The sequence below is a fragment of the Leucopleurus acutus genome (assembly GCF_964270905.1).
Source record: "Leucopleurus acutus genome assembly, chromosome: 3".
Lineage (NCBI taxonomy): Eukaryota > Metazoa > Chordata > Mammalia > Artiodactyla > Delphinidae > Leucopleurus > Leucopleurus acutus.
Window position 1 is genome coordinate 18,206,491 of NC_139145.1, and position 24,788 is coordinate 18,231,278.

The window sequence follows — 24,788 nt, forward strand, 5'->3', positions numbered from 1 at the left end:
AGCCACAGCATCTTTCTTAGTGTCCAGGCTTGTTTGTATTTTTCCTATCTCAGACGTGAAATCCTCCATTTCTCCAAGGAGCTCCTAGTTCCTTTTAGTGGGAAACTGTGTTTAGAGATATAATATGGGTGTCTACTTTTAAAAAAGATGTTATTTTCAGTTATTTGATTCTTCTGGGTATTGATTGGTTTCTTTTCTTAATTCAACAGGCATGCCCAAAGAAAAATATGAGCCCCCTGACCCTCGGAGGATGTACACAATTATGTCCTCTGAGGAAGCAGCAAATGGAAAGAAATCACATTGGGTGGAGCTTGAAATAAGTGGTAAGACATGCAAGCAAAAATTTATGGCATGGAAGTTAAGATATGGTAGAAAATTGTTTTCTAATGCTAATACACAAGGAAAGCAATGTTATGTTTTACCAGTGCTAATTTATCTTAGAAGCTGGAAGTTTCAGTAGAAAGAACATGGTTTGTGTCAAAGTTCAAAACCCATTCATTGCTTATTCTCTCACTATCAGTGTCCTTTTATAAAATGGGGATAATAATATCAAGGATGGAATGAAAATAACACATGTGAAATGCCTAGGGTACAAAGGTTTGTTCTGATACTTAATTCTCTAATAAAGTAGGATAGAGCTTTTACATTATCAAATTACAGGTTTCCAATGAAGTGGGAAATGCCGGTTCTATTATAGGTTCTGGGATAGATTTGTTTCTCCTTATTTTCTTCATTTGCTTTTTCAGTCTTAGTCTCTGGGGACAGCCTTATTAAGAAACAAAATCTTAAAAGCTATTGGAACAGCTCTCAAAGTTCCCTTCTGCCTTTAATTCAGTCTTCAAAAGTGGCAAAGGGACATTATTACTTCTCAAGGCAACCAGTGCTAAAGAAAGTTTGTGTTCATGTTGGCCTCCCCATACTTTCCTTCTAGTTTGTCTTGGTTTTGCCTTCTGAAATAATACAGATCAAGTTTTCTCTTCTTTCACCTGACTGCCCTTGATTTTTCTTTTTTAATTAATGCAGCAAACATACTGAGTATATGCTATGTGTAAAACATTTTGCCAGGTGCTATACTAGGCATATGGAAAATATATAGATGAAAAAAACATATCCTCTTTCATTCTGAAGCTTATGGCATATTAGGGAGTGAGAGGAAGGGAATAAACCAGTGTAAATAACTAATAGACGAAATATAACTGCCAAGTCTAAGCAGAAGGGTGCTATACAGAAAGCAAAAAGGAAGTAATGATGATAGTATTTCTCCCTTGTCAGCTTAAAAGTTCTGATTAATCTATTGAGTAAACCTAAACACCCTCCTCTGCAGCCATAGTAGAGGTTGGTGCCCACATGGGTCTCTCCTTTTCTCCCTCTTCGATTTTTGGAGAGCTGGTATGGTGTGATGGAGAGTGAAATTTCTCTTTTCTTTTGCCTCTCCTGTCAAATTTGATTTTCTGTGTCAGGGGAGCCTTTGAAGCACAGGCAGTCACCACTCCAACTTCCCCTTTTAATTTCTGCCGCATTGGTATTTAACTATATTTTTCTTTTTTTTCAGTCTGTATTAGCAGTTTTTGAATTACAAGTCCTTTGCTTCTAGAAAGTTTAGGTAATCTAGAAAGTGCTCACTTGGGTCAGTGAGATTGTATGTCTGAGGTTAAGGGGATTCTTCGCTCTCTCCTCCCTCTACCTCATGTTGGGAACTCCTTGGCAATTTTGAGTCACTGTTCTCTGCTTACTCTAAACTTTGGGAAGAAATCTGTGTACAAGATAGGAAGGAAGAGGAGAGATTCCTCTAAAGTAACATTCTTAACAAAGTCTTATCTTTACCAAGTATCATGGAGGATAAACTATTGATTGAATAGGTCTGTGGAACAAGACCTTATAATTAAAGCCACTATCAGGAAGGTCACTTTATTGTCTTAGTCAATCCCTAATACATAAACTCCTGTGTGTAGAAATTTTCAAGGCTGAGTTCATTTCATGCTAAGACAGTTATTTCATGAATATGCTCTAGCATCAGTTCCTTAAGATCTGTGATATAAAGTTCCAGGGATTTGAGGTCATTGAATCCTGGACCTGCAGTAATCTAATATACTCTTCTGGTTCTAGGGAGATGGGTGGTTAGATCCTTGTGCCATTTGGAGGTAACCAGATAAGCCAAATGACTATTAATCATTTACTTTTTAAAGAAAACCTTGTTTATTGTAAAATGAAACAGAGATAAAGAAAACCGGGAATTCCGTGGCTGTCCAGTGATTAGGACTCTGAGCTCTCACTGCCGAGGGCCCGGGTTCAGTCCCTGGTTGGGGAACGAAGATTCCCCCACCCCACCCCCCAAAGAGCTGCGTGCTGCAGTCAAAAAAAAAAAAAAATCCTCAAGAAAACCACACAGATATATTAGTGAATTATTATAAGGCCAGAAGCCTTATAATACACAGGTCAAGAATTAGAAGTTTTTCACTTATCCCAGAACCCCTTCCACACCACAGCCAATCATAAGCCCTTCCCTGCTCCCCAAAGTAACTGTTACCCTGACTTTTATAGTAATCACTTGTTTCCTTATAGTTTTAACACCAAGTTATGTACACCTAAGCATTTTAGTTTAGTCCCCCCCTTTTTTATTTGATGTGTCTTAATTTACATGTTCCCCCTCCATCCTTTTCTTTACAACTTATCTGTTGAACCTGAGCAGTTTGACCTGTTGTTACCCCACAGTCTATATTTTGCTACATGCATTTCAACATATTTCTCATCCATATGGGCAGCAGGATGCAGAGGCTTGATCAGACTCAGAATTTAAGACCCTTGACAGGACTGAAGGTTGTGTTGTGTATGTGGTATTGTCCTTTTACTTCAGGAGGCAGATAAGGTAAAAAGGCCTTCTTTCCTACTGATGTTCAGTGCAGTGCCTAGAGCCATTAATTCTTTGAGGGTTGCAAAATAGCGATATTCTGTCTTTTTTTTAATTACGTGAGCTGCATCTGTAAAGAGATAATTTCCTTCATTTTTTTAAAATTTAATTTTTATTTTATATTGGAGTATAGTTGATTTACTCCCTCATTTACTAATTGATTACTGAAGGTACAATTTGTATAGGAAAGGCAGAAAAGAATGCTTATTTCTTTCCTTTTATTTACTAGTTTTCAGGATAAACTATTGTCCTTTGAGGGTGACCAATTAGATTTTTAAAGTATCATTATTAACTAGTATATTTTGGTTTCAAACATACGCCATGAGTTGTCATGATTACTCTTACTTTGTTGCTTAAAATTGTCCTGCTGTTGGCAAATGGGAGAGATTCATTAAATGACTTCTGGGTTCTTTGATGTAACCTTAGTTGTCTTTGGTAGTTTCCTTGCTATCTGGAAAGATTAAATGGCAAGATTTTCTTGCCTCATCTTGTATTTCCTGCCTCAAACATGAAGTATGTCATTTTTTCCCAAGGAAGAATTGGTTGTTTTACTTGGAAATGCTATTTCAAGACCATAATATCTATTGCTAGGAGTGCTCATTGCTACTGGGTTGGTCATTGTAGGTCTTTTCACTGGACAGTGCTAGGAAATTTGACATATATGTATGTGGTTATATACATTTATGATGAAAGATGTGATAAAAAATATATACGTACTTTTATGATAAAATATCTTTAAAGCTATAAAATATATTTGTATATTTAAAATTAAAATATCTTAAGAAAATATACTATTTTTGACTCAAATTCAGAATAACAGGAGTTTTAATTAACCTTTTTTATAATTACATCTATATCTTCTTTCATACTGAGAGTCCCAGTTCTCAGGGTCATGGGATGCTGGAGTTTGAGTATCCCATAATTACTTAATTGCTTTATCCCATATTACACAATAATCTTACAATAACAGAACTAAAAATACCACCAGTAATATGAGTTTTTATCCACCTGCCCAATTAAATAGCTGTACTTAATCTACATTGTCATAGTATGTAGCCATTACATACTATCAGCTTTCCCATTTAACTTGCATAAACCCTCCCATTTAGAATTAGTTTTGCAAGTAACTATATATTCAGTACCTCCTACCAGTTCATTTGTTTCCTAATCATTTTGGTTTTCTGGAAGCTTGTTCTGTAGATGTTTCCTTAGAAAGGGCTCATGGGAACAATATTCTGAGTTTCTTGCAAGTTGATAACAACTTGCAAGAAACTCATTTGAGAGTTTATATTTGAGAGTCAGTTTGGTTTAATGAAATTCCTTGGGATTAAGGAAATGTGAATTCTTTCCTTAAGTGTCTTAAATATGTTACCCCAGTTTTGCTGTAGGCTTGATGACAGTGTGATTTTTTTTTCATTATTAGTGATTTGCCCAAAGGATTTTTTCCCCTTAAAATAAGTAATTTTACTTGAATATATTTTGGTATAGGTTGTTCTGCCTTGATATTCTCAGGTATAATATACTCTTTCAGTGTGTAGTTTCAATTTTTTCTCTTTTAATTTCAGGAAAGTTTCCTTGGATTATAATTTTAGTATTTGTTCTGATCCCTTGCTTTAATTTTTCTTTCAGAGAGATTTATTCTCTGAATTTGAGTATTTCCATATTTGTCTCAGAATCACTTTTAAAAATAAAGTACAGGGCTTCCCTGGTGGCGCAGTGGTTGAGAGTCCACCTGCCGATGCAGGGGATGTGGGTTCGTGCCCTGGTCCAGGAGGATCCCGTGAGCCATGGCCGCTGGGCCTGCGCATCCGGAGCCTGTGCTCCGCGATGGGGGAGGCCACAGCGGTGAGAGGCCCGCGTACCGCAAAAAAATTTAAAAAAATAAAAAAATTTTTTAAAAGTACAGTAAGTTCAGTCCCTTACTGTTGTACCATTCTTGTACAAGTACAGACAGACAGTCGTGTAACCACCATCACAATTACAATATAGGATGGTTTCATTCCCCCCAGAAAACTTCCCCCTGCTCCATTGTAGGCAGACCCTCCCCCCACTTTCAGCCCCTCGCAACTGCTGATTTTTAATTTTTTTTTTTTTTTACTAGACTATTTTTTAGAGCAGTTTTCGGTTTACAGGCACCTTTGACATAAAGTACAGTGCATGACCCCTCCACTGTCAACATCCCCCACCAGAGTGGTGCATCTGTTACAATCCATGAACCTACATTGACACGTCATTATCACCCAAAGTTCATAGTTTACATTAGGATTCGCTCTTGGTGTTGTACATTTTGGGGTTTAGACAAATGTATAATGACACGTATCCACCATTGTCATATCATACAGAATAGTTTCACTGCCCTGAAAATCCTCTGTGCTCTGCCTGTTCTTTCCTACTTTGCTCCCCCTGAACCCCTGGCAACCACTGATCTTTTTACTGTCTCCATAGTTTTGCCTTTTCCAGAATGCCACATCCTTGGAATCAAACAGTATGTAGACTTTTTAGATTGGGTTCTTTGACTTAGTAATGTGAGTTTAAGTTCCTCCATGTCTTTTCATGGCTTGATAGTTCATTTCTTTTTAGTGCTAAGTAATATTCCATTGTCTAGATGTATCGCAGTTTATCCATTCACCTACTGAAGGATATCTTGGTTACTTCCAAGTTTCAGCAATTATGAATAAAGCCGCTATAAATGTCCACATGCAGGTTTTTGTGTGGATGTAAGTTTTCAACTCCTGGGTAAATGCCAAGGAGCATGATTGCTGGATCATATGGTGAGAATATGTTTAATTTTGTAAAAAAAAAAACCCTGCCAAACTGCCTTCCAAAATGGCTGTATCGTTTTGCATTTCCACTAGCAATGAATGAGAGTTCCTATTGCTGTACATCCTCTCCAGCATTTGACATTGTTATTCTGGATTTTGCCCATTCTAATGGGTATGTGTAGTGGTATCTCGTTATTTTATTTCCCTGATGACATATGACTAAGAGCATCTTTTCATATGCTTATTTACTGTGTACGTATCTTCTTTGGGCAAGTGTCTGTTCAGGTCTTTTGCCCATTTTTTAATTGGGTTGTTTGTTTTCTTGTTTTAAGAGTTCTTTGTATAAATTAAATAACAGTTCCTTATCAGCTATGTCTTTGCAAGTGTTTTCTCCCAGCCTGTGACTTGTCTTCTCATTCTCGTAACAGTGTCTTTCATAGAGCAGAAGTTATTAATTTCAATAAAGTCCAGTTTACTAATTATTTCTTTCACAGATTGTGCTTTTGGTGGTGGTTGTAAAGTCATTGCAAACTCAAATCATGTAGATTTTCTCTTGTGTTATCTTCTAGGAGTTTTATGGTTTTGTGTTTTATGTTTAGTTGTATGATCTATTTTGAGTTAATTTTTATGAAGAGTGTAAGGTTAGTTTTTTGTTTTTTGTTTTTTTGGCTTGTGGATGTCTGGTTGTTCAGCACCATTTGTTGAAATGAGTTTTCTCCATGGCATTGCCTTTGCTCCTTTGTCAAAGATCAGTTGATTGTATTTATGTGGGTCTATTTCTGGGCTCTGTTTCATGGATCTATTTATGTGTTCTTTTGCCAATACCACAGCCTTGATTACTGTAACTTTATGGTAAGTCTTGAAGTCAGATAGCATCCAAATTTTGTTCTCTCCTTCAATTTTGTGTTGGCTATTCTGTATCTTTTTCCTTTCTATATAAACTTTAGAATTAGTTTGTCAGTATCCACAAAATAATTTGCTGGGCATTTAGTTGAGATGGCATTGAATCTATAGATAAGTTGAGAAGAGCTGACATTTTGACAAAGTTGAGTCTTCCTATTCAGGAACATGGAATATCTTTACATTTATTTAGTTCTTTGATAGCTTTCATCAGAGTTTTACAGTTTTCCTCATATAGAGCATGTGCATATTTTGTTAGATTTATAACTAAATATTTCATTTTGGGAGGTGCTAATGGTATTGTGTTTTTAATGTCAAATTCCATTTGTTTATCTCTGGTATATAAGAAAGTGATTGGTTTTTTAATCCATTTTTATTTTTTCCTTTGTGATTTAAAAAAATTTTTCTCTTTTCTAAAAGTGTTCTCTTGTGTAGTTATGCATTATTAAGTTCTTTGTAGTTTAGTTTTCCTTTACTGAGTTTTTCTAAATCTGATTTATGTTCTTTTATTGCATTATCATTTCTTAATACCTTTCAGCTCATTTTGAAATTGTAGGTGATAGTTTTTGGAGTGTGTTTGTTTTTGTTGCCTATAGGGAGTTATTCTAGTCCTTACACTCTTTTTTCTTATACTATCTTTTAAAAATATATAACTACTTTTACGGGATTTGACCTTAAAACTTTTCTGTTGTTCATTTTTATTTAAATTTAGTTTTTCTGAACTTCTAGTTGTGATTCAGGATACTTTTTCTAACTTCCGAGCTCCCTCTTCTGTGTTTTGTTTGTTTGCAGAGTGTTCACAATGTGGGAAATTGTTTTCTGAAACTTTCTGGTTCTGTTCCCTTCTCTCATTTTTATCTGGACCTTTTTTCCCTTCATCTCTTTTTATACCTATCCTATTTAATTTTATTTCCATTTTTGGAGCTTTTTTTTCTCAGTGTGGGGCCTTGGCTGCTCAGTTTGGAGAATCTCTGGGGCCCAGACTACTTTCAGACTTACTGTGGACACTTTGCACTCATTACTGAATTGCACTAAATTCCTCCCAGTTGTGATAAAGTGGCTGGGTGGGTGGGAGTATTCTCTTCAGATCTCCAGAGCTTTCTATCTGTTTAGGGTGGGTGGGTGGGAGTATTCTCTTCAGATCTCCAGAGCTTTCTATCTGTTTAGTCTCTCCTTTCTGGCCCTCTGCCCTGTGAACTATAGCCACCTTGGCATCTTTGGACTCTCAGCTTTATCTCCTCAACTTACATAATATCGCCAGACTCCACCTGGTTTCGGTCTCCCTGCATTACTTTCTGGAAACTGTAGCAGTAAACTGGAACAGTCTTAAGGGCTCACCTTGTTTGTTCCCCATGTATCAACGATCACTGTCCTGTGCTGCCTGCTGTCCAGTGTCTGAAACTCAATTTTTCATATATTTGTCCGGTTTTTTCGTTGTTTTAGGTGGGAGGGTAAATCCAGTCCATATTACTCTATCTTGATGAAAATATAAGTCTATATCAATTTTAAAAAAAAATTGTGTTTGGTAACTCCAGTATCTGAATCTCCTAGGGGTTCTGTTTTGTTGTTTCTCTTTTTCTTCTGTTTTTCACTCCCTTGGTCTTGTAATTTTTATTAAATACTAGCAATTATATATGAATTGGTAGAATAATTTGATGGTCTGGATGGTATTCTCTTTCTTAGGAGTGAATTTGCTTCTGTGTTTGTCAGGCAGTTGTGATAGGAATGGGTGGGTGACCCTAATCTAATCAGGGATTCATTCATCTCATTTAAGCCTGGTGTTCAGTGGTTGTAAGAGTTGACTTACTGCAGGGTCAACCCTATTCCATTTATAGATGGCAACTGGAATCTTGATGGTTAACAGAGTCTAATTACTTGGTGGTTCTTCAGTTCCCATTTTGTCTTCCCAAATGTGTAAGAGGACTTAAAGTTGTGCTCAACAACTCAGTCTTTCAGCCCCAGCTTTCACCTCATCTACTTGCTTCTGCTGCTTGTGATTCACATATTCTTCCAGAAGTAATGTGGTGGGATGTGTCTCGCTCATTACTGCTTGTGATTTAACATATTCTTCCAGAAGTAATGTGGTGGGATGTGTCTCGCTCATTACTTCTGTTTGCTTCCCTTTCCTCCAGGTTCTTTGTCTCTCACATCTTTGCTGCCTCTGTAGTCCTCCATTGCTTTTGTGCTCATTTTGGGGCGGGGGGGGGGGGTTCTTCTATTTTTACCTAGTTTTTCTTTCCCCCAGTGGGATGATTGGTCAACAACAAATTACTCTCTTGTTATAGGAAACTGAAATCCAGATGTGCACAGATTTGAAAATTCTGCTTAAAGAATCTGCAGATACCAAACAACTCTCAGATTCCTCATTTGGTGGTGGTCTTACTGCTTTTTCATTGTATGGGCGCAACACTGGTTACCTGGTTTTGAGATACATCTGTATTCCAGAACAACTACTTGTTCCAGGCTCTTGAAGTAGCAGTGTAGGGCAAGGAGAATGTACTAACCAGAGCCACATCCAGGAACCTTCCAGGAAATAGGGGCTTGGGTCTGGACTCCTTGGTCATTAAATGATCTTTGAATCAGGTGCCCTGGCTGTAGGCTGCATATTAGTCTTTTCTACTTTGTGACATTTTCCAACATTTTGAAAGCTTGAGTTTATCATGAAAGTAATCTGTATTCACTCTTACTGTTTTTCCATAGGAGAGTGATAGACCATGTCTCTCAAATTCTGGATCAAATACTTCTGATTTTTTAAAAAAATTAAATATTATATTTGGCTCTGTTTTGGTAATGTGAGAAGTGTAGCTCCAGAGTCAGGTAGCTTTAGTTATGTTATCAGCTTGTGCATCTGCCCCCCCCCCACCCCCTGGACAACCCTGGTGTCTGCTATATGGAAGTTCATAGTGGGGGTGGGTAAACAGGGGAGGAGGGAAACCCAAGTAGAGATAACAGATACTGAATGGTGGCTCTGAGGCCATCATGAACTCATTGGAATCACTTACATGTCACTCATTCATTCATTTATTCTGAAACTTCTGATGGGATATAAGATTTCAGGAATCCAGCAGGCTATAGGAGGAAATTCCCACAATAAGGTAATTATCAAACCATGATAAATACAGGGGAGAAGGCTTGAACCATTTATCATCTTTAAGATTGTCTTAAACAGGGGAAATCATGGAAAGCATCCTTAGAATAGCTGACTCCTGAGTTAATGATGTTAGTCAGAGGAAGGCAGAGTTAACCACATCTTAGGAAGAGGGGACATTTGAGAATATAAAAAAGTATACAGTGGAAGTCTCTCATCCCCCTGTTAAACCTCCTAGCATGCACAGGCATGTGGCCATTCACATACAGCTTTATTAATTTCTTTTGCATCCCTTTGGAATCCTTCTGTGCATATACAACATAGATTCTTATTCCATACCTTATTTTTAATTCAAAAGGTAGTATATTATACACATATTTCTGCACTGTGCTCTTTTTTTAATGTAACATGTTTTAGAGCGATTTCTAAATAAGTATATAGATAGCTTTCCTATATGTTTTTAGCTCCATAATGTTCTCTCACATGTTACTGTAATTTATTTCCGTGGTACAGTACTGATGGTCAGTCTGTGACAAACAGTGTTGTAGTGAATAACCTTGTAGGTTATTTTGTATTTCTGCTGATATATTTGTAGGTCAAATGGTATATGCGTTTGTAATTTTGACAGAAGTAATGTAATGACTCGTTGGGAAGAAATGTAAAACGATGATCTCTTTCTGTTTTATTATAGGGAGTCAAGTTTAAAGGTGAAGCATGCAGTTAAAACTATAAAGACTCTAACCTTTAATGTGTTTTAGAACTTCTCTTAAACTTAGACGGATTTTAGAAAATCTTTTGTAGCAAAAGAAAAAGAAAAAAAAGTTTGAAGGTCTATATAGTTCCATTAGTTTTTCATTTTTCCTTTTATTAAATCAAATTAAAGAAGCATGTATAGTTCAGTCCATTTTGATTCCTATTTATTTTTTATATTAACAATATGAATGTGATATAATGGTAGTTATGCTGGGTGATAGAATTTTTTTTAATGGTGCTGTATTATTTAATAAGCATGTTCATCTAAAAAATGTTATGTTTTTAAGAAAAGTGTAAGATTAACTAGTTTAGATGTTAGTGACTCAGCTTTGCAAAAAGACATCTTCTTTTCTTTTTCTTTTTTTTTTTTGTGGTACGCGGGCCTCTCACCGCTGTGGCCTCTCCCACCGCGGAGCACAGGCTTTGGGCACGCAGGCTCAGCAGCCATGGCTCACGGGCCCAGCCGCTCCACGGCATGTGGGATCCTCCCGGACCGGAGCACGAACCCGTGTCCCCTGCATCAGCAGGCGGACTCTCAACCACTGCGCCACCAGGGAAGCCCCTAAACATCTTCTTTTCTTAAGGGCAGTTATTAAGTGGTAGAGCTACTTAGTGGTAGAGCACAGAACTGTAAAATGTAAGTCCCCTGACTTTGAATGTGTCATTCTTTTCTACATCACACTGTGGTGGTCATTTTATTTTGAACTAACATTCTCCCCTTTCTCTCACTTTTTGTCTTCTTCCTAATATTTGGCCTTAGTCTTTCCATTCTCAGGTTCTAGGCTTATTACCTTCAGGTATAATCTTTTACTTATTAGATCTGTTTAATTTGAACAAGCTGCATCTCTCTGTTGCTATGAGGACATGAATTCCTTCCCACCACAGTTCAACAGATGTGTATGTACCTTTGTAATTGTGTTTTCCTTTATCGATCGAAACTTCCATTTGTTAACTCATATGAACTTAACACTTGGTGCATTAAGTTCATTTCCTCCCATGTCAACGCTGCTATTTTTAAACTAAGCATTATTGCTATATTTAATCTGCCAGATGTTTTCCTTAGCACCCTTTGTGTAATTTAATCTAGTTTCTTTCCAAATCTTACAACAGAGTCTTCCTTTTGTGAGGTTGCAGTTTCCCTTGCTAGGAGCCTGAAATCCTAGTCTTGAACTTCATCAGGAGTTGTGACTGGAGAAAAATTCAAATTACCACCTTTTCCAATTATAGTTGATTCTCATTATTCGCTGTAGTTATGTTCTATATAACTACCTGAGTTAGCAAATACTGAACCATTACTCCCAGAGGAAATAAAGAGTTAGGTTCCTATGAACCTCTGGTGGTAACATTTTTGTCAGCTGATCAATACTTAAGCTGTTTTGTGTGTTTCTATTTAAAGACACCTTGTTTAATGTATATTGTCACTCATTAAAATTAAACTCATGGCCAGCAGCCCTGTAACTTGTGCCTGAAGGATGCTTTATCTAAGGTACATCACACAGCCTTGCATTCAGCACTACACTTGAGGGCCATTTTATACATCAGAATCACTTAGAAAGCACAAAAATGCAAAAACTGTGGCACTAAATAGTGAAAAAGATACTTGTTTACATTGTGAGAGCTGCAACAAGAAGAAAGAGTGTTGCCTTGTTGGACCTCAGCTGGAAACTTGAGCAACTCCAATTTTTACTACTCTGCGCATATTTGTGAATGACTGTGAAATCGTAAGAATTGATTTGGGAAGTACACATAAATTTGAAGGAGTGGGCAAATTGCAAATACAGAATCCAGGAGTAATGAAGATCAACTGTAATTCTTATTTCTTCTACGATGTCAGAGTTTTAGAGATTTAGTCAAGATTTCGGGTTTTTTTCTGAATCTGCAAATGTGGAGGTAGTGATCTCTCTGTAGGTAACCGTGATTACACCTGATCTCTTTAGTGCTTGCTAATCACCCCTCTCATTTCAGAGAGCACTAATTAGATTCTTTCTGTCTCCTGATATTTAGCAATAAAGGATTCTGGGCACTTTAGAATGAAATTACTTATCAAAACAGGGCTCTTAACCTAGACCAGGATAATCCCAGCTTTTCTCACGTCACTAAACTGCTTAAACTTGAATGCAAATTTTTGAGTGCTCATGAATATGTTCAGTTTATGGAGAAGTAAATAGATGTCATCAGAACCTCAAAAGTTGTCTTCCTTGTTCATTGCCCTCTACCAGAAAATTAGGAACCTTAATTTCTTGGATAACCTAGTTCTACTAGTAGAGATTTATCTTTCTCTACAGTATGTTACATTCTTTTGCTTCTATAACCTTTGATCTTTTTTTTTTTTTTGGTGGTACACGGGCCTCTCACTGTTGTGGCCTCTCCCATTGTGGAGCACAGGCTCTGGACGTGCAGGCTCAGCGGCCATGGCTTACGGGCCTAGCTGCTCTGCGGCATGTGGGATCTTCCCGGACCGGGGCACGAACCCGTGTCCCCTGAATCGGCAGGCGGACTCTCAACCACTGCGCCACCAGGGAAGCCCAACCTTTGATCTTTTAAACCAAATTTTTTTCAAAAATGGAGTACTATAATATAATGCTTTGAAATTTGCTTTTTTCCTACTTTCTTTTTTTTAAAAAAAATCTTTCCATATCAATGTATATAGCTCTACTGCATCCTCTTTAATGGCTGCAGAATTGCATTGTATGTGTGATCCAAAATTTAAGTATGCCCTATTAATGATCATTTATGTTATTTCAAATTTTTCCCTACTACTAACAGTATATATCTTGGCATACTTGAATAGCATTTTCATAAGGTAAACCTCTAATTGTGGAATTGTGGTGGGGCAAAGAATATTCAGATTTAAAATTTTAGTAGCTGTTACTACAGGATTAAAATATGGTTTAAAATATGGTTGTATTTTTCCCATAATGCATGAGTGCATCTCTTTTCCCCTTAGCCTTGTCATTACTGGGTATTAATCTTCTTTGCTATTTTCATAGGTAGAAGTGTTTTATTTAAATTTGCATCTCTTTCATTACTGAAATGAACTTTTTAAAATTACTGATCCTTTGTTTTTTATTGATTGATTTACTTGTTCTTATCTGTTGTTCGTTTTCCTATTGCTGATTGCTTTATTTTTTGTTTTATTGTTTAAAAATTTATTTCATTTATTTATTTTTGGCTGTGTTGGGTCTTTGTTGCTTCGCGCTGCTTTCTTTAGCTGCAGCGAGCAGGGGCTACTCTTCATTGCGGTGCGCAGGCTTCTCATTTGCGGTGGCTTCTCTTGTTGCAGAGCTCAGGTTCTAGGTGCATGGGCTCAGTAGTTGTGGCTCACAGGCTCTAGAGCACAGGCTCAGTAGTTGTGGCGCACAGGCTTAGTTGCTCCACGGCATTTGGGATCTTCCCAGACCAGGGGTCAAACCCATGTCCCCTGCATTGGCAGGCGGATTCTTAACCACTGTGCCACCAGGGAAGCCCATACTTTTTGTTTTATTTTTTATTATGGAGCTCACATAAAAAATCCTGAGGGTAGGAACTTTGTCTTATTTACCATTCTGTCCCCACACCAGCATACTAGTCACTGAAAGTTGGCTGAATTAATGGATGTTATCTCTTTGGCTGCCGAACATGTTGACATCTCCACCATATACAGTTGACCCTTGCAATTACCGGTTTGAACTGCATAGGCCCTCTTATATGCAGGTTTTTTTCAGTAAATGCACACTGCAGTACTACACGATCCAAGGTTGGTTGAATCCGAGGATGCAGAACTGCAGATACAGAGGACTTACTGCAGGTTATGTGTGGAGCCTCCACATTGTTCAAAGGTCAACTGTAGAGGTTTTAAATTTTAATGAATTCAAACCTGACAGTGCTTTCGTTGTTGGATTCTAGGATATGAGTTATGCTTAGATATATTCTCTTCCATTTCTTTTCTGGGTTTTGGTGTTTATAAATTTATTCCAGAACTTTTCTTTTTGGCGTATGGTAGAGATCTGAGTCTTCCCTTCCCTTCTGTCTCCAACCCCTGTATGATTGATGTATTTATACATGATTCCTTATACTTGACTTTTATTTTTCCCTTCCCTTCTTCACAGACTTTCTGGTTTTCTTTTAGGCTACCTTATTGTTTGAGAATTTTATATCCTTCCAATTAAGTTGAAGTATAAAAATACATTTCTCAAGTCCTTTTACCTTTTCTTCTTAAGTAGTACCTTGAGGGTAGGGGGCTGAAACACGTGGTGGGCTCTCAGTAAATAGTTTATTATATTTTAAGTGCTTTATTCATATTGAATATTAGCTGTGTGTTTCAGTTTTATGACCTGAAAATTAAGTAAATCAAATTGAGTTTACAAATAGTCTGTGTCACAGATTCTACTCTTATTATACAGTAAGGAAAAACACCTTCTTAGATCAAGATAGATTTTATTACACAACTTTATTGAGGTATAGTTGACATGTAATAATTGAGTAATGTGATATATTTTGATCTATGTGTACATCTTTGAAACCATCACCACATTCAAGAATGAACATACCCATCATTCCCCTAAATTTGTAATCCATCCTTCCCTGCCACCCTCATTTCTTCATCCCCTCTCCCATACACAGGCAACCACCGTTCTGGTTTCTATAACCATAGATTACATTTTGTAGAATTTTTATGTAAATGAAGTCATAAGGTATGTACTCTTTTATTTTTGTCTACTCTACTTAATTTGAGATTTATCCATTTTTGTTGGTCAGTACTTCATTCTTTTTATTATCAAGTATTGTTCCATTATTTGGATATGCCAACATTTGTTTATCATTCACTTGTTGATGAACATATTTGGATGATTTCTAGTATTTGGGTATTACAAATTAAGCTGCTGTGAACATTTTATGTGTAAGTCTTTGTGTGGGCATAGCTTTGTTTCTCTTGGGCAAATACCTAAGAATGGAACTGGTCATATGATAGGTGTATGTCTAACTTTTAAAAATACTGACAGACTGTTTTGCAAAGAGGTTGTCTCATTTTACATTCCTGTTACATGTCTTTGATCCATACCCTCACCAACACTTGGCAAGGCAAGTGTTTTTAATTTTAGCCATTCTTCTGGGTGTGCACTGGTATCTCATTGTGGTTTTAATTTGAATTTTCCTAATGACTACTCATGTTGAGCATCTTTTCATGTGATTATTTGCCATCTCTATGTCGTCTTTGGTGAAGTGTCTGTTCACATCATTTACCTGTTTTAGGTTGTTTTCTTTTTATTGAGTTTTGAGAGTTCTTTATATAATTAGTCCTGAAATCAGGTAGTGTTGGTCTTTTAGCTTTGTTCTTTTTCAGAGTTGCTTTGGCTTTTCTGAGTCCTTTGAATTTTCATATGAATTTTAAAATCAGCATGCCAGTTTCAAACTTGTTGGTATTTTCATTGGGATTGTTGACTCTGTAAACCACTTTGGGGAGATCTAACATCTTAACAATATTGAATCTTCTGATCTGTGAACACTGTATCTCTCTTCACTTACTTAGGACTTCTTTCATTTCTCTCAGCATTGTTGTTCTTAGTATACATGGGTTCTGCACATTTTTTTGGTCAAATTTACCCCTAAATGTTTCATAATTTTGATATATAATACAGTAATTGTAAATGTTATGATTTTTAAATTTCAATTTCTGATTGTTCATTGCTAGCATACAGAAATACAGTATTTTTGTATATCGATCTTTTGTTCTATGACTTTGCTAAACTCACATATTGGTAGCATTTTTATAGTTTCCATAGGATTTTTAAATAGATGATTTGGTATTTGCAAATAAAGAGCTTTACTTTTCCCTTTTCAGTTTTTAATTTTTCTTGTCTTCTTGGAATGGCTAGGACTTCTGGTATAATGTTGAATGGTAGTGGTGAGAGTAGATACTCTTGCTTTGTTTCTGACCTTAGGGAAAGGATTTATCCCTTAACCACTAAGCTTTTTGTAGATGCCCTTTATCAAGATTGAGGAAGCTCTCTATTCTTAGCTTACTGAGAGTTTAAAAATTTTTTTTTAGTGTACAAGAGGATTCATTTTATTTTATTTTTATTAAAAATTTTTTTCAAATTTCTTATACAATCTTTAGAGGTTACACTCCATTTACAGTTATTATAGAATATTGGCTATATTCTCCGTGTTGTACAATACATCCTTGTGGCCTGTCTTTCACCCAGTAGTTTGTACCTCCCACCCGTATATCGCCCCCGCCCTCCCACCACTGGTAACTACTAGTCTGTTCTCTATATCTGTGAGTGTGTACCTCCTTTTTGTTATATTCACTAGATATATTTTTTAGATTCCATATATAAATGATATCATACAACATTTGTCTTTCTCTTTCTGACTTATTCACTTAGCATAATGCCTTCCAAGTCCATCCATGTTGCTGCAAATGGCAAAATTTCATTCCTTTTTATGGCCGAGCAGTATTTCATTGTATCTATATACCACATCTTTATCCATTCATCTGTTGATGGACACTTCGGTTGCTTCCATGTCTTAGCAATTGCAAATAATGCTGCTATTAATATTGAGAAGCATGTATCTTTTGGAATTAGTGTTTAAAGAGTGGAATTGCTGGGTCATCTGGTAATTCCATTTTTAGTTTTTTGAGAAACCTCATACTGTTTTCCACAGTGGCTGCACCAGTTTACATTCCCACCAACGGTGTAGGAGGGTTCCCTTTCCTCTACATCCTTACCAACATTTGTTATTAGTGTTCTTTTTGGTGATAGCCATTCTGACAGGTGTGAGGGGTATCTCATTGTGGTTTTAATTTGTATTTCCCAATGATAAGAGATGTTGAGCATCTTTTCATGTGCCTGTTGGCCATCTTCATTTCCTCTTTGGAAAACTAATCAGTTCTGCCCATTTTTTAATCGGGTTGGTTGTTTTTGATATCGAGTTTTATGAGCTTTTTATATATGTTGGATATTAGTCCCTTATAGGTCATATCATTTGCAAATATTTAGTCCCATTGAGTAGGTTGTCTTTTTGTTTTGTTGATGGTTTCCTTTGCTGTGCAAAAGCTTTTAAGTTTAATTAGGTTGCATTTGTTTATTTTTGCTTTTATTTCCTTTACTTTAGGAGACAGATCCCCAAAAAATATTGCTGCAATTTATGTCAAAGATTGTTCTGCCTATGTTTTCCTATAGGAGGTTTTTAGTATCTGGTCTTAAATTTAGGTCTTAAATCCATTTTGAGTTTATTTTTGTACATGGTGTTAGAGAATGTACTAATTTCACTCATTTACATATAGCTGTCCAGTTTTCCCAACACCACTTTTTGAAGAGATCGTCTTTTCTCTGTTGTGTAGTCTTACCTCCTTTGTCATAGATTAATTGACCATAAGTGTGTAGGTTTATTTCTGGGCTTTCTGTCCTGTTCCACTGATCTATGTGTCTGTTTTTGTCACAGTACCATACTGTTTTGAGTACTGTAGCTTGTAGTATAGTCTGAAGTCAGGGGGTATAATTCCTCCCACTCTGTTTTTCTTTCTCAAGATTGTTTTGGCTGTTCGAGGTCTTTTCTGTTTTGATACAAATTTAAAATTTGTTTTTCTAGTTCTGTGAAAAATGCCATTGTTAATTTGATAGGGATTGCATTGAATCTGTAGATTGCCTTGGATAGTATGGTCATTTTAACATTATTGATTCTTCCAATCCAAAACATGATATATCTTTCCATCTGTGTTTGTTGTCTTCAGTTTCTTTCATTAGGGTCTAATAGTTGTTTGGAGTACAGGTCTTTTGCCTCTTTAGGTAAGTTTATTCCTAGGTATTTTATTCTTTTTGATGTGATGCAAAATGATGTTTCTTTCATTTCTTTCTGGTAGTTTGTTGTTAGTGTATAGAAATGCAACAGATTACTGTATATTAATTTTGTATCCTGCAACTTTACCAAATTCATTGATGAGCTCTAGTAGTTTTCTGGTGGCATCCTTAGAATTTTCTGTGTATAGTGTCATGTCATCTGCAAACAGTGACAGTTTTACTTCTTCCTTTCTAATTTGATTCCTTTTATTTCTCGTCTGATTGCTGTGGCTAAGACTTCCAAACTATGTTGAATAAAAGTGGCAAGAGTGGGCATCCTTGTCTTGTTCCTGATCTTAGAGGGAATGCTTTCAGTTTTTCACCATTGAGTATGATGCTAGCTGTGGGTTTGTCATATATGACCTTTATTGTGTTGAGGTAAGTTCCCTCTATATCCACAACCTCTGGAGAGTTTTTTTATCATAAATGTATGTTGGTTTTTTTCAGAAGTGTTTTCTGTATCTATTGAGATGATCCTATGGTTTTTATTCTTCAATTTGTTAATGTGGTATATCCCATTGATTGGTTTGTGGATATTGAAAAATCCTTGCATCCCTGGGATAAATCCCACTTGATCATGGTGTATGATCCTTTTAATGTGTTGTTGGATTCAATTTGCTATTATTTTGTTGAGGATTTTTGCATCTATGTTCATCAGTGATATTGGCCTGTAATTTTTTTTGTTATATCTTTGTCTGATTTTGGTATCAGGGTGTTGCTGGCCTCATAGAACAAGATTAGAAATGTTCCTTCCTCTATAATTTTTTGGAATAATTTTAGAAGGTTAGATGTTAACTCTTCTCTAAAAATTTAGTAGAATTCACCAGTGAAGCCGTCTGGTCCTGGACTTTTGTTTGTTGGGAGTTTTAAAGTTATTGATTCAAAATCAATACTGGTAATTGGTCTGTTCATGTTTTCTATTTCTTCCTGGTTAATTCTTGGGAGATTATACCTTTCTAAGAATTTGTCCATTTCTTACAGATTGTCCATTTTATTGGTATATAGTTGTTCATAGTAGTCTCTTATGATCCTTTGTATTTCTGTGGTATCGGTTGTAACTTCTCCTTTTTTCATTTCTGATTTTATTGATTTGGGCCCTGTCCCCTTTTATCTTGATGAGTCTGGCTAAAGGTTTATCAATTTTGTTTATCTTTTCAAAGAACCAACTTTTAGTTTTATTGATCTTTATTATTTTTTTAGTCTCCATTTCATTTATTTCTGCTCTGATCTTCATGATTTCTTTCCTTCTACTAACTTTGGGTTTTGTTTGTTCTTTCTCTGGTTGCTTTAGGTGTAAGTTTAGGTTGTTTATTTGAGATTTTTCTTGTTTCCTGAGGTTAGCTGTATCACTATAAATTTCCCTCTTAGAACTGCTTTTGCTGTGTCCCATAGGTTTTGGATCATTGTGTTTTCAGTTTCATTTTCATTTTCACTTGTCTCTAGGTATTTTTGATTTCCTCTTTGATTTCTTCAGTGGTGCATTGACTGTTTAATAGCATATTGTTTGTGTTTTTTGCATTTTTTTTCCTTGTAGTTGATTTCTGGTCTCATAGCATTGTGGTCAGAAAAGATGCTTAATATGATTTCAGTTTTCTTAAATTTACCAAGGCTTGTTTTGTGGCCTAGCATGTGATCTGTCCTGGAGAATGTTCCATGTGCACTTGAAAAGAATGTTTATTCTGCTGTTTTTGGATGGAATGCTCTATATATTTATCAGTTAAGTCGTTTTGTCTAATGTGTCATTTAAGGTCTCTGTTTCCTTATTGATTTTCTCTCTGATGACTTATCCGTTGATGTAAGTGGGGTGTTAAGTCCCCTACTATTATTATATTATTGTTGATTTCTCCTTTTATGTATGTTAATATTTGCCTTATATATTTAAGTGCTTCTATGTTGGGTGCATATATATTTACAGTTGTTATATCTTCTTCCTGGATTGATCCTTTGGTCATTATGTAGTGTCCTTCTTGGTCTTCTGTAACAATGTTTATTTTAAAGTCTGTTTTGTCTGATATAAGTATTGCTACTCTGGCTTTCTTTTGGTTTCCATTTGGGTAGAATTCCTTTTTTCCATTCACTCACTCTGTGTGTGTCTTTAGTTCTGAAGTGAGTGTTTTGTAGGTAGCGTATATAGGGTATTGTTTTTGCATCCATTCAGCCACTCTGTGTCTTTTGGTTGGAGCATTTAGTCTATTTACGTTTAAGGTAATTATTGATATGTATATTCTATTTGCCATTTTGTTAATTGTTTTAGATTTGGTTTTTTAGGTCTTTTTTCCCTTCTTTTGTTCTCTTGTGATTTGATGACTGTCTTTAGTGTTACGTTTGATTTCCTTTTTCTTTTTTGTGTGTATATCTATTATAGATACTTGGTTTGTGGTTACCATGAGGTTTGTATAGCAGTGTATATGCATTCTAAAAACCCTGCATTTGTACTCTCCTCCCCTTACAATTAGTGTTTTTGATATCACATTTTACGTCTTATTTTTTTGCGTATCTCTTAACTGCTTATTGTGGACATAGTGATTTTACTACTTTTTGTTTTTTAGCCTCCCTACTAGGATTGTGTGTGTGTATGATTTCCTACTTTTACTGTATGCTTGCCTTTACTGGTGAGCTTTTTCATTTTCATAACTTTCTTTCTAGTTGTGGCCTTTTATTTTTCACCTAGAGAAGTTCCCTTAACATTTGTTGTAAAGCTGGTTTGTTGTAAAGCTTAGCTTTTGCTTGTCTGTAAAGCTTTTGATTTCTCCAAATCTGAATGAGAGCCTTGCTGGGTAGAATATTCTTGGTTGTAGGTTTTTCCCTTTCATTACTTTAAGTATATTGTGCCACTCCCCTCTGGCCTGTAGAGTTGCTGCTGAAAAATCAGCTGGTATGAGATTTTTAAAAATCAGGAATGGATGCTGATTTTGTCAAATGCTCCTGCATTTATTTAGATGATTTTCTTTTCTGAGAAAACATTTTTTAAATTATATTTTTTGAATGTTCAACAAACCTAGCATTTTCTGGCACAAATCTTACTTGGTCATTATCCTTTTAATATATTGTTGGATCTGTTTTGTCAGTTTACATTTATGTTCATGAGGATGTCATTTTGTAACTTTCTTGTACTAGTTTTGTCTGGTTTTGGTGTCAGGATGATGATGACCTTATAGAATGAGTTGGGAAGTGTCCTCTTCAGTTTTCTGGATGAATTTGTGTAGAATTGATACTAATTCTTCCTTAAATGTTTGGTAGTATTCGCCAATGAACTCTTCTGGTTCTAGAATATTCTTTGTGGGAAGGTTTTTTTATCAGATACATTCATAATGTTGTGCATCCATCACTACCATCCATCTCCATAGCTCTTTTCATTTTGCAGTTTGCCATCACTCTTGAAAGTTTTTTTCTGGGTTGCTAGGTCAATAGGACATTTTTCCTTCAGTGCATTAATGTGGAAATTTTTCTGTCTCTGTGTGTGTCTGTCTGCCTCTCTTTTGGTGACAGCTGTAATTGGTAACAGTATAATTCACACAATTCACCCACTTAAGGTGCAAATTCAGTAGTTTTTATATATTTACAGAGTTGTGCACCCATTACCATAGTCAATTTGAGAACATTTTCACTGTCCCCTCAACACATTAGCAGTCATTCCCCATTTCCTCTTAACCATGGTGTTCAACTTTAGAAATTCAATTTGAGTGTGCTGTCTTGTATCACTAGTTACTATGTTTAGCCTTCTAGCTTCTGACCATATGGAATGTAATTAAAGTAACTTTTAATGTCTGTCTGCTAATTTTATCATCATTATCTTTTCTGGACTGGTCTTAATTGACTGACTTTTCATTATGGATGATATTTTCCTGTTTCTTTGCATACCTAGTAATTTTTAATTGGGTGCCAGATATTGTGAATTTTACCTTATTGAGTGATGTGTGAACCTGGGTGATGTGTGAACCTAGGGGTTGTTACCTTTACTCCTTTTGGGTGTTTTTTTCCTCTGGCTCAGGCAATTTCTCACATACATATGGTGATCAGTACTCAGTTGACAACTTGAGGGGAACCTCAAATCTCCAGACCTTTCTGTTCATCTCTCTCCTCTCTGGTACTCTGCCTTTGTAAATTCTAGTCATCCTGGCTTCCCTGGACATTCGCTCTGTGTCCTGAACTTGCGGGAGATCAGTGTTCTTTCCCTGGAATCCCCTCCCTGTGCTGCTGTTGGCCTGTCTTGTTTGTTTTTCATCCTTCAGGGATCACTCTCCTGTGCCTATTGGATCAATCTCCTGATTGATCTCTGATATTTGTTGATTCATGTATATTGTCTGGTTTTATACTTGTTCAGGTGGGATAGTAAATTTGGTCCCTGTTATTCCATTTTGATTAGAAGTCTCTAGACTGCTTTTTCAGCCAATAGAAAATCAGTTTTCAAAGACTTACATTTTCATTACATCCATTTGTTTCATTCTCTCTCAGACTATAACCTGCACTATTAAAAATATTATGGGGAGGGCTTCCCTGGTGGCGCAGTGGTTGAGAGTCTGCCTGCCGATGCAGGGGACACAGGTTCGTGCCCCAGTCCGGGAAGATCCCATATGCTGTGGAATGGCTGGGCCCATGAGCCATGGCTGCTGACCCTGCACGTCTGGAGCCTGTGCTCCGCAATGGGAGAGGCCACAACAGTGAGAGGCCAACATACCGCAAAAAAAAAAAAAAAAAAAAATATTATGGGGAAAATTCTTAGGTGAATTTAGAAACAATTGTCATCTTACCAGGAACTGCCAAAGTACAGATTTAATATTGCATTGAAAGAAATTATTGTTTCTAGTTACAACTCTTACCTCTTGAATCCTATGTCTGTTACTGTTTGATTATGTATAGTTATGACTTAATATCTGAAATGCTTCTGGGCAGGTGTTTTTCCTTTTAATTATACAGTACAGATTTGTCTAATTACATGATTATTGATGAAATTATTACTTTGGTACTCTTGGTTTTAAAAGTTTGCTAAGCTGAGAATATCTCACGTATCTTCTGTTTTTAGGCAAAATTCTTGTTTTCTGGAGTATAGATTATGAATAGCCTCTGAGATACTAGATTTGATTTTTTTTTTGCATAAGTCCAAATCATTCATGTTGAAATATTGGACTTATCATTACTATAAATTATTCATGCTTTTTCTTGTCATAGCTGAGGCTAATTTAAAGGATAAAGTCTTAACTATTGTATTCTTAAAAATAACATTGGAATCTAAATATTGATATATTGCCTTAAATGGGTTTTTTTTTTTTTTAGTCTGCCAAGTGGAGAGTTTATAACTTAATCATAGCAGTGAATTGTTCTAGAATCGGTAAGGTTTCTACTATTGACCCCTTTCTCACAATTTTTTGTGTGATAAGTTATTACTCAATATGGGACTTCCCTGGTGGCGCAGTGGTTAAGAATCCACCTGCAAATGCAGGGTATATGGGTTGAGCCCAGGTCCAGGAAGATCCCACATGCTGCGGAGCAACTAAGCCTGTGCGCCACAACTACTGAGCCTGTGCTCTAGAGCCCGCAAGCCACAACTACTGAAGCCCCCTCTCCACAACTGCTGAAGCCTATCTCCTAGAGCCCGTGCTCCGCAACAAGAGAAACCACCACAGCACAATGAAGAGTAGCCCCCACTCGCCACAACTTGAGAAAGCCCATGTGCAGCAACGAAGACCCAACACAGCCAAAAATAAATAAATAAATTTATTTTAAAAAAATTATTACTCAATAAAATATCTAAAATGTTACTTAATCCAGGGACCAAACTGTAGAGAACACTATATAATTTTTTAACATCTTTATTGTAGTATAATTGCTTTACAATGGTGTGTCAGTTTCTGCTGTTTAACAAAGTGAATCAGCTATACATATACATATATCCCCATATCTCCTTCCTCTTGCATCTCCCTCCCATCCTCCCTATCCCACCCCTCTAGGTGGATGCAAAGCACCAAGCTGATCTACCTGTGCTATGCAGCTCCTTCCCACTAGCTATCTATTTTACATTTGGTATAGAACACTATATAATTCTTACCCCATTTTTTTCTTCTTTTACAGGAAAAGTAAGAAGCTTAAGCTCATCTTTGTGGTCACTAACTCACTTGACAGCTTTGTATCTAAGTGACAATTCCCTGTCCCGCATTCCTTCAGACATTGCCAAGCTTCACAATCTGGTGTATCTGGACCTGTCCTCTAATAAAATCCGGAGTCTACCGGCAGAACTCGGAAACATGGTATCACTCAGGTATACAGATTCAACTTATTACATAGCTATATACCCCCTAAAAGAATATATTATTATATTGTTAGGAAACACCACTTTGTTGGGAAACGACATTGTCAATTTAATGGTATTTGAACACAATTAAACATGACTATGTTCTTCAGGTAAAGTTTTCTGGGAAAATTGAATGTCAGCTAATAAATAAGTCATTTAGATCCATTGCCTAAAATTTACTTTATTGCTGTTTTGTGTAATATACTTTATTTTTGAAACAAAATTTTTGGACAAAGTGGGGCAAACAAATAGAAGGCACTTGTAT

General features: G+C 36.3%; 1 protein-coding gene across 2 annotated transcripts in view; it reads left to right on the forward strand.

The window, feature by feature from the left end:
• The window catches only part of CNOT6 (CCR4-NOT transcription complex subunit 6), a 67,287-nt gene that overhangs the window by 12,637 nt on the left and 29,862 nt on the right, over window positions 1-24,788 (forward strand). For both annotated transcript variants that reach the window (XM_082836550.1, XM_082836551.1), the window contains exons 2-3: window positions 210-323; window positions 24,304-24,490. In XM_082836550.1, coding sequence (XP_082692676.1) covers window positions 212-323; window positions 24,304-24,490 — 299 coding nt within the window. In that variant the 5' untranslated portion in view covers window positions 210-211. The remainder of the gene's footprint in view (window positions 1-209; window positions 324-24,303; window positions 24,491-24,788) is intronic.